General features: G+C 47.4%; 1 protein-coding gene across 1 annotated transcript; it reads right to left on the reverse strand.

Moving 5' to 3' along the window:
* Positions 1-679: 679 nt before the first annotated feature.
* LOC135805454 (filaggrin-like) lies at positions 680-9,048 on the reverse strand. The gene is made up of 5 exons (XM_065319486.1): positions 8,724-9,048; positions 6,468-6,693; positions 4,189-5,992; positions 2,530-3,763; positions 680-1,475 (listed from the first exon to the last, which is right to left on the reverse strand). The coding sequence occupies exons 1-5, from the start codon at positions 8,838-8,840 to the stop codon at positions 1,323-1,325; spliced, it is 3,534 nt and encodes a 1,177-aa protein (XP_065175558.1). The 5' UTR covers positions 8,841-9,048; the 3' UTR covers positions 680-1,322.
* Positions 9,049-11,008: the final 1,960 nt, after the last annotated feature.

An 11,008-nucleotide genomic window follows, 5' to 3' on the forward strand; every position in this document is an offset into this window, starting at 1 on the left:
CGCAGGGACTGAACCGTGTCTTATCTACGTGCTACAACATGTACAAGTAAAGAGAATGAAGACGCGTTTATCCCGTAATTACCGTATGCTCTTTGTCAGTCATGATGTCTGATGTAGAGATTATTCAAATACATCATCAGCTGAGATGCTTTGTATGGAACAGCAGCTTTTTTCATGGCACAGTGATGCATTAGCAATGTATATAGGGTACTTTATAGCTCCCAAAAGCGAATCAGCTGACTCACGCCGCTGATAGTTCGAGGCAAGAATCCATAGCCCCTACTATAGGTTATGGACTATTGTTGGCGCTCATAAACAACTCCGCTGGCTCGCCACCATAACATCACGTGGACAACATCAATTGCCCGTGAACGCATCCCTGGCCTTGCAATGGGGTCTGCCTAATCACATAGACAAGAAGGGACCATGACTGTGGACTACATGTCATGGCCGGACATACATGTATCCTCAGGTACAGTCAGACCTCGCTTATCCGGTCCTCGTTTATCCGGATCCCTCGCCATCCGGTAGAAAATCGTTGGTTACCGATTTACAGCATATGCCGTGCACACCTACAGTATGTGTGTTCGATTATCCGCTTCCCTCGCCGATCCGGATATTTTTTGTGGAAAACGGATGTGTGCGGTTATGCGAGTCCTGACTGTATACGGTGTACATGTACATGCCAAGTGGTGGAACACTTGCCGCATTGTCAAATAATTGCCGTTATGAAGAGTGACAAGACAAGAGGCAGAGCCATGCCACAAAGGTAGCAGAACGACAGATTACAGCCATGTACTTCTAAAGTGAAGTGGAAGTATTCGCGTCACATTGTGAAAGCTCAATCTGTATTACTAGTACTACACAGACAGGGTACACGTCATGGGAAAATCCTACTAACTTGTTAGCATAAACAATACAATATACAATGTACTGTAGTTATCATAAGTACATCTGCAATGAAACAATGTTGTGTGTTTCATGGCGTGTTTTGTGAAAAGAAAGCAGCATGATTTTCATGGCAGTATTGCAAATTTCCAAGCAAATTAGATCGATAGCCTAGAAAATGATTTTTCAAGAGTTCATGATAAGGATACTGATCAATAATGATGATGTACATGTAGTGTATGTAGTGCATGCATATATGCAACACCTAAAGTCATTGTGCCTGCACAAGGAAGCAACAATAAGATACCACGGCTACTACCGGTAGGTACTTGCAACGAACGAGTATACACGTAAATAGGAGCTAGTTGCAAGAAGAAGACGAGACAACACAAAGCATTGTAAGCACGCCGCCAGCACACGGCAGCGCGTGGCATTCAAGTCGCTAAGACAGAGCCAACAGCGGAGGCAAGTATCCTGGGCTGATTGCCCGCAGTGGTCAGCACGGAGCGCCGATGGTACAGCTCTAGACTCGGCCGCAGGTACGCGCCATCACCGGGAATAGCTGACGCCGTCTGGCTCAGGATCACCTGCAACACAGAGTGACAATGCAAAGTGCAGAGCAACATAGCACAATGTACTTCTGAAGGGTGGAAAGGAGTCACGCCAACAGACTCAGCAGTACCGGTTTAGAATTAAAAAGTAAAAACTTACTAAAAATAAGTAGTGTTACGGCTAACGAACGAATATTTGACTTATCGAACGAATATCGAATATTCTTTAGGAAAAATAGCTTTGAGCGACTGCTCCTTCATGTGCACATCCATGCACATACCACCACACAATTCAAGGTCACGACATCGGTACTAGCACCACTACCACAGATTGACATGTTAAGAGCGCATACACATGTACATATCACTACATGTACATCCGTTCTAGAACTACGATAGAGCGACACTTGAACAGAGTGCCCATATGTGTCACAGCGTCTGTACAACCGCAGATCGACACATTAACATACTTAACTGTACACTTCCTTGAAACGAATATTCCAAAGGGGAAACTATTCCTTCTATCGCGTTTCTAAACGAATACCAATCGAATATTCGAATACTCCTTGCAGCCACCGTAAAAAAAAAAGTATCAAAGTATGAGCTGGAAACACACAAGAGCATGTCGCTGAAGTAGGCGGAAGTCAAAGTGTAACAATCCAATGGCACATTGGCATTTTTGACATCAAGGTACAGTGTGCGGCAAAAACCGCACAAGTCATACAATCATATTGGTGCAGATCAGAACTTCCACAACTCGTGAGAGAGAAAGGCAGAATCCATTTGGGCGCTTCATGCAGTTTCATATCAGAGCCAACTGTGTTTTGGGCAAACCGCCACAACTCAAATTAGCGCTGCTAATGTGTGATAGCAGCATGAATTTGAGTTGTGACGGTTTGCCCAAACACAGTCATTTAGTCATGAAGAAAACATGATAGGACATGAAGATTTTAAATGGCATATCATTATCACGAGATAGATGGAGAGGAGAAGACAATTTCGAAATAGGACACATACACGTCATAAATTTTTAAAAGTACAAACACGCGGATGAAGACACGGACACAGAGAGCAACCGGTACTCACTCACCTTGCAATCATCGTCGGCATTTTTCAGCTGCTGTCGGATTGCCAGGTCTTTTCTAGCCGTCAGCGCGTGGCCCTTCATGCACTTCAGGATGCTGTCAAAACTCCGGTCAGCTGCACGCTGAAAGTGACTCTGCACCAAAGCGCCACAGCTGGGAGTTTGGGACATCTGCTGAACGTCCAGCTGACTGGCATCGGGGAGTAATGTTCTCACACTGCTCAACAACTCCTCACCAACGAGCTGTAAAGACAAGCCACAGCTCTCAAAAATACTCTTGGCCGTAAACTTCTCCAGGCACTGTTCAGGTGAAACATCCGGGGCTTCTGTCTCTGCTGCCGCAGCTGCCATGGTGGCAAGAGCAGCAGCCTGTTTCTGCTGTTCTTGAGCCAAGACGGACCAGTCAATGTCCTCCACCGAGGCGCCGGTTGTGGGGATGTCATTCTCCGTTGATGCATCTTCGTCCGCCTTCGCAGTATCGTCACCGGCGCAGCTCTCAGCACGAAGGATTTCATTCAAGTCGTCATCATCGCTCATAGCATCCATATCTTCATACAGAGCAGCAGCAGCGCGAACACCAGCATCCTTCCCAACAGTAGCAGCAGCAGCTGCAGCACCGCCGGGCATTGCACCACTATCCAAACCGGTAACTGCAGCTGCCGACGGCAAGATGAGCAGAGATTGAACCCCTGGTGCAGCAGATTTGGGCTGCTCGTCGACAGGACCTGCAGCATGCAATAGCGCAAGGAATTCCTCATCTTCGTCCTCACTGCACCATGATTGGTACAAGGAGTACACGGGATGCTCACCATCATCATCGTTATCACTTCCTTCGCCCATACTTTCTTCACCTTCATGGTCATCGTCGCGAGTCATCTCTGATTCAGCTTGCTGCATGGGGGACCAGGAGCCCTCTGAGAAGTCGTCACCTAGCTCTCTATCAGCGGCCATGCGATCACCTGATGTACCGGCCCTGCTGGACACCAGTTGTCGAACCTCGGTCTGCGTCAACTTCTTCACAAGTACAGCCTTGAGCATGCGCTTGCGGCCAAACGATTCTGAAGAGCTGCTCGGTGCTACACCCATAGGTGCCTCGTTACCTGGTAGGTCATCGTCGCTACCCCCGTCACTGTCGTTATCATCGCTGTCACTGGCGTCATGGTCATCATTGTCACCATCAGTGCCATCGTCTACCTCATCCATCACTTCAAGATCACCTTCTATGCCCTCTGCATCCTCACTGTGCAAGGAATATACACCACCAGCAGCAGCAAGACGCAGGTAGACGAATATGATACATGGTGTGCACGGAAAATATTTCAAACGATAGAGTCCACTATACCTATGACAATAGAGCACTACTCAATCACGATCACAATCGCAGCAGATCTGACAGCACAACAACATACTGATGTAGGAACTTTCCCTTCCCCGGCTGTATATCAAGGATCAACATTGGACATTCTCGCCAGACAAGGCGCTCTGATCGTATGCTACGGTAAAAGGACCGGGGCTCACCAGATAGCAAAGATGCTGCTTCCCCCTCCCCCTCACGCGCGCGCGCGCACACACACACACACACACACACACACACACACGTATAAACACCGGCGGGATGGGCTGGAGCAAACAAATACCACAAAGCAGGCAAGAAATAAAACTTACGTTTCAAAGCCCTCCAGCGGTTGAGCAAATCCCTCACCATCATCACTTTCGCTTTCGCTCAAATCGTAGCCAATATCCTCCATTTCACTGCGCTGTCGGGAACCGCCCTCCTCCTCCTGGCCATCACCATAATTGCTATCTCCTGCTTCTGCTGAACCTGCTAGCTGCCCCGGACCAAAGCCAAGCCTCCGCTCCCTGTCAACATCACTCTCGGCCCCGGATACAGAAACGCCGGCGGTAGCACTGGTTGCAGCAACAGATTCGGCTTGGCTGGGCAAGTCTCTATCCGCACCATCTGCATCCAAATTGATTGGCTCATGACGGTCACCGGTCCTGCTTCGATTACTGCTGCTAGCTGGCGGTAGCAGACGCTCTCCTCTGCCTGCAATCGAACGAGATTCAAGATCAGTGTCTAAGGGCTCATGATGATGCTTGTCCTTGCCAGCTCTACTGCCACCACCGCTGCTGCTGCCACTTCTGCTGTGCTGTTGGTGATGAGACCTTGCTCCTGCAGAATCCGAGCGTGGCGGTCGCGTGGCAGAGGAGCGAGATGAAGACGACTCCCTTGAGTGGCGATCCGGCCGCTTGTCTACCCTACTGCGTTCCTTACCGTGAGCCTGCTGCTGCTGTTGGTGTGGCTGCTGACTTCCAGCTGTTCTGATGCGAGGTGAGGGTGTATCGTGGTGCATGGCACCACTGCCGTGTACAAGCTGATGCCGATCATGCGCCAAGTCAGCATGCGTCTTGCCGTGATGCCTGCTGCTGCTGCTACTGCCAGCAGCAGTGTGGCCGTGATCGTGCAAACGCCGATCACTCCGATCGCCGCCTGACCGGCTCCTGTGGTGCCCTTCTGGTGACCTGGCGTGCTTGGATGACAACTGCTGGCGGTCACGGTCGGAGATCTCGGACACATTGCGGCCTCGATCACGATCGCCATGTTCATGGTGATGTGTGCCCCTGCTCGAGGATGACCGATGTGAAGAAGCTGACTTGTCCGAAGCAGCGGCATGGTGAGAAGAAAGGTCAACGTGGCTGTCATGGCGGCTGCTAGATGATGATGCATGGTGTCGAGAATGCACACCGACACCACCACCACCACCACCACCACTGCTGCCACTACTAGTTGTTGCAGAGCCCGGTGCAGCGTGTGTGTGGCGAGAAGAGTGGGACGAGGATGTGCGCGACGAATGACCCGTGGCAAAGTTAGCGTCGTGAGGGTCAGCAGCGTCACTCGTGCGCGACACACGGCGACCACTGGCATGAGAATGATGGGCTGAGCTGGTACTTGTGCTGCTGCTGCCAGTGTGATGGCTGGAAGACGAACGTACCCGGCTGCTGCTGCTGCTGCCTGCAGACTCTTCAGAATGGTGCGATTTGGTCGAGATTGTCCGCTCAAAGCGCTCGGCTTTATACTGATGGTCAGAGTGTTCTTGATGCTCTCGTTTAGATGGCTTGGCACTGTCCGTACTAAGTCGCTTGCTCGCCGTATCTGCACTGGCACCGCGACCAACATCGGCACCAGCATCACCACGGTCATCATAGCTCGTATGCCGCCTGCGCTTGGCAGCCGGGTACTCATCATGACTTGGCCTGCTGCTGCTGCCGCCGCCGCCCTTGGCCTCCGCAGGGTTTCTCCTGCTGCTGGACTCGGAGCGCTCCAGGGCCTCGTCGCCACCAGGTGCATAGCGCTTACGTTTGTGCGAGGCGGCAGGAGAGTGTCCCCTGGACGATAGCGACCGATGGTGTGTTGCCTCGTCGTTGGATATAGTCCTGGTGGTGGGCTTTTTGTGCCAGGGCGTGTCAACTGCAAAGGCAGACCAGGAAAGCAAAGAAAGCACAGCTATTGTACACGGTCGATGGCGCTTCGCAAAGGAAAGCCACTACGGTAATGATGGCTGCTCCAGCAGCAGAAATAAAGCTACTTTCCTCTGCATACTAGTACATACTAGTACATACTAGTACATACTAGTACATACTAGTACATACTAGTACATACTAGTACATACTAGTACATACTGTGCAAAAAGGTACATGTACATGAACATCGAAGCAGCTTCCAGCTACTGCACAGCTACTGCACAGCTACTGCACAGCTACTGCAAGAGTTGAATCTCAAACGCGTGCTTTGTTGTACGACGTGCGTCATCCGCTCTAAAAAAAAGGGTGACGTCAGCAACAAATTCCGCTGTGAACCAGACCAGCTACAGAAGTGCATACTCTTGTTTATGTACTCTTGGACACACCACTGTGTTTAGGCACAACAACCAGCAATCACTCACCAGACGACGACGAAGGAGCATCGATGTTGATCATTCGATCCTTGCTACCATGGGCATCAGAGGAGGACGAGGAAGAGTAGGTTCCCTTCTTCTCGGGGTGAGCATTCTTGCAGTTGCTGCCATATGGACAGTCGCCGGTCTTTTCCCACATGCGACATGGCTCTAGATCTGGCACAGACACAACCGATGGCTTCCGACGAGTCGGGGATGCATGGCGCACCTTGCGCTGCACGTGACAAAAAAAACATTTAGCAAAGGACCAAGATTGGTTTATCTCCAGAGGTCAGTTATTGCAGGGCTTGAAGAAAACAAGATACAGACATACAAGTCAATAGAATCAGCTTCAACAAAGCCGCAAGCAAAACAAGTGGGCTTTAAATAGAACAGTCATGGTCGATGCATTGCTGTCTCTGCGGATGAAGAGCTACACAGCATACACACATTTTTTTAGGAGCACTGTGGGAAAACTACGAACCCAACTACAATGTATGATCAAGTCTCAGCAAGTCGATCAGGCAAGATGCAGCACATGCTAACTAGTATCTGAGACGTACATACCGCCCATATAAATGGCAATAATACAACCCCTTATGCACGCCACCAGTCCTCTAAATCTACTATTTGTACGCAGAATACATTATGAACAAGCACAATGAATTACTTGGTTTAAACAGCAGAGATGCGATAGAAACGGCGAGAAGAAGAGTTGCCAGAAACAACACCGGTCAAATGCATAACATTATACACATAGAAGGCATGACAAAAGGCACGAGCTTTATCCGTTGGTTGTCCATTATTGACAACCAACGGATAAAGGGATTGTAGGCTTTGTAACAATAGATTGCACGCTAGTTTGGTGTCTTCATGCTTGCACCTTTAGGGGTCGTCGCAAAAGTGTTGTGTCATCTCTGAAACGAACATCAATCATTGGGGAGGGGGGGGGGGGGGGGGGGGGGAGGGCGAGCCAAAATCACAAGTGGACCGATACTGTACATATGTACAATGCATGCGATTTTCGTCGTCCGGCATAGGGGTCCGAGTACGAAATGAACGACGTTCCTTTCAGGGACAAAAAAACTTTTGCGACGACCCCTTAGTCATTCCTTCTAAGTAACGTGTATGACGTTATGCCTTTTACCGTGTTGTTTCTGGCTACTCTTCTTAACGCTGTTTCTCTCACAATACATGACGTGAAATTTTGCCATAAGCCACCTAGGTGAACACAGCATCATTTACTTATTCCAAACAAGACATGGCTTGGAACGGCTAATGACATCTTCATATGGCAATTGTGCATTTTTATAGATCACTACGGCTAGGAAAAAGTGGGAATATCTCCCGGCATTTTTTTTAAGAAAAGAAAGACGGGGAGAGGTCATGTTTACACTTTGCATGCTATAGCACTTCTAGGACGTGTACATCATAGCTGTTGATAATGATTATGTGTAGGGTTCTCCTTTGATCAGGAGTAAGTGCATTTCTCCAAATGATAAGCGGCATACACGTTGTGTGCGTGTGTGTGACCAATACAGCACTGCATGCACCAAAGCCATATTGGCAACATTAATCTTAGACCCAGTGTAGTAGGTGATGACCATATTTCCCACGTGACGTATATTATAACTAAGAATGTGCAACTCAAGCCCCTGCTGCCCCGACAGAATTTCAAGTTGACGCCATTTTTATGATACAATGCGCATCGTACAAGTATTATCACAAGTATCCTGGGCCTGTGGTGGACGAATCCCCATTTGATCCTGTACAAACTAGTGCAAGGAAACATGTGTGATGCGCTGACACCCAGTACAAACGTCGTAAATCACTCGTGCGAGGAGCATTGCATCATAAAAATGAAATCAACTTGAAACTCTGTCAGGACTGCATGGCATGCTTGAGTTGCACATTTGTCTGTCCGCAGATTGAGTATTGGGGCTATGTACTCTTGATACTACAGCATGCTCAACAGCAGTTCGTGGAACTAGTTACCTCGCATGCAAACACATGCAGTGGCTCCAATTTGTACAATGCTATGCAATCAGGTAAACATAAAACCCATCAAAATTTCAATATTGCTTGAACTCGCCATGAGCTGCATCAAGGAAATACCTTCCAGCTTTAACACTGATATAACAATTTCGTCTCGGTGTGTAATTTGAAGCCCATATCATGAAAGGAGGTAATCGAACAAAATAACTAAAAATTAATATGTGCGAGTGACAACAAAAATTCTGCGAAGATTTCCCAGTAAAAACATACCGATGAGTCACCACTGCGCTCTGATCCTAGTCTGGAAAATACCGTTCCCTTAGGGGGCTTATTCGCCTCGATGATAGTATTCCCACCATGGAGAGTTACTTTTCTTCTGCCAGACATGGAAAATTCGTTCAATCTCAAGTTCAAATCACTCTCATGAAGCTAGTTGTTCAGTACCACTGAGCACAAGCAAACCTACAGGCTAAGAGAAGCATTATTGAAATTCAACAGAAGACATTGGATGATGAAGAGCTTTCTCTGGCTGTAGCTCTAAAGACAAGCAACTTTGCAGTTGGATTGGCTTTGAAATTGATTGTCGAAATGATCGCTAGCTCAGCAGCAGGAGTAAAAAGTTTCAAAAAAAAACTTTCCCAGATCCCGGGACCGGGATATGACGGGCTTTCACGACTCCCGCGATCGATCCCCGGTTGTACTAGTATTTTGATACAGTACGAGTACAGTCGACTACAATTGTAGTCATGTACTCAGTACTATTGTACATAGACTTGCAATAATCAGATAATTGGTGTTGTGAATAAACCCGTTCTCACTCAGTAGACTTGTAGTGTCAGTACAATGTGCGAGCTTGGGGATAATATGCTGTATGTACTGTGTTGAATTTTTAGAGTCGTACAAACAAAATATAACAGGCGAAGCTGCCTTCTGAGTCCTGACATCTACCTGTGCCTGCGGTACTATACTACTCCACACTCCCGTCTTGGTTGTAGTACCAATGCAGTTTGGGGTGCCGATCATTACATCCTTGTTTGCCTTTCAAAGATTTATTTTAAAGTAAGTATCATCCAGATATCCCAAAGCAAGAGTTCATAACTCTTGCCAAAAGTAAGATATTAAATGCAGTTTAGTAGTTGAGTTACCTTTTATTGTATTGCCATAGCGACCAAACATAAATCTTCAATTGATGACTTGGGTCTTGCTGAATGAGCTGAGCCTGAGGGCAAGAGTACATGAAACCTGGGTTTCGATGTACAGTCAGACCTCGCTTAACCGCACACATCTGTTTTCCACAAAAACATCCGGATAGGCGAGGTAACCGGATACCGTATATTCTCTATTATAAGCACAGGTCTCCATTACTAGCACGGTCTCTAATACTAGCACACTGTGAGCACCTTTCGAAACATTATAAGCACAGTCTCTATTATTAGCACGGTCCTGTTGGAAATCAATGCGGCATGCATGATATCTAGCATGCATTTCTTCTTGCTCTGTATGGATGTATTGGTTGAAAAAATATAAGCACAGTCTCCAATATAAGCGCGGTCTCCAATATAAGCACGGGGTAGAGGGGTGTTGAAAAAATATAAGCACGGCGCTTATAATAGAGAATATACGGTAACTGAACACACATACTGTATATGCATGTGGTATGTCAAAAGCAGTGACATCATACATACATGTAGACAGGTCCTATGCAGTACAACTAGCGTGCCCAGTATGTAAAACAAGCGAGAAAAATGACAAGTGCATGCAACTGAGTGCTGTCCGCGCACACCCAGCAGGTCAAGGACCTCATTTGCTTGTACAACTCCTTGATACTAGCTTCTGCAAGCGCTAGCCAGCCACATGCAACCGGATACGACGAAGCATTTTGTACACATTTTAACCAGTTTGTACACAAAATCATGCACCGGTATGTGGATCGCGAGGTCCGGTTATGTTGTATGCATAACATATGCTGCACATCGGTAACCAGCGATTTTCTTCCGGATGGCGAGGGATCCGGATAAATGAAGACCGGATAAACGAGGTCTGACTGTACTCTTGGCTGAGGGCGTACAACTGTTACAATATATATACCGTATTGTCTCTAATATAAGCACAGTCTCCAATAATAGAACACCTTGGGACGGCATTCAAAAAATAAAGTGCTCAGTCTCCATTATAAGCACACTGTGTAAATTCATTATCTGTACCGGCGAAAAAACCCTGAAATGTGTGTGTCTGACATGAATTTGGCATGACAATATGCCTCTGAAATGAGGTTGAAATAATAATGGAACAGTCTCCAATCTCCATTAATAGCACGGGGCGGAGGTACATTGAAAAAATAAAGGACCATGCTTATATTAGAGATAATACGGTAGTGTTACCAAGAGTACATAACCCCCGGGGGTTATGTACTCTTGCTGTTACCAAGAGTACATATCCTCCCATTGGGGTTATGTACTCTACTCTTGCTGTTACAAGTACTTTATACTTCTCTCTGAGCTAGCTGGTGGTTATTTCAACCCAGAACTAACCAGGGATATCTGTTGTGGTTCTGC

This window comes from Sycon ciliatum, chromosome 1 (genome assembly GCF_964019385.1).
Source record: "Sycon ciliatum chromosome 1, ocSycCili1.1, whole genome shotgun sequence".
NCBI classification, from domain to species: Eukaryota; Metazoa; Porifera; class Calcarea; order Leucosolenida; family Sycettidae; genus Sycon; species Sycon ciliatum.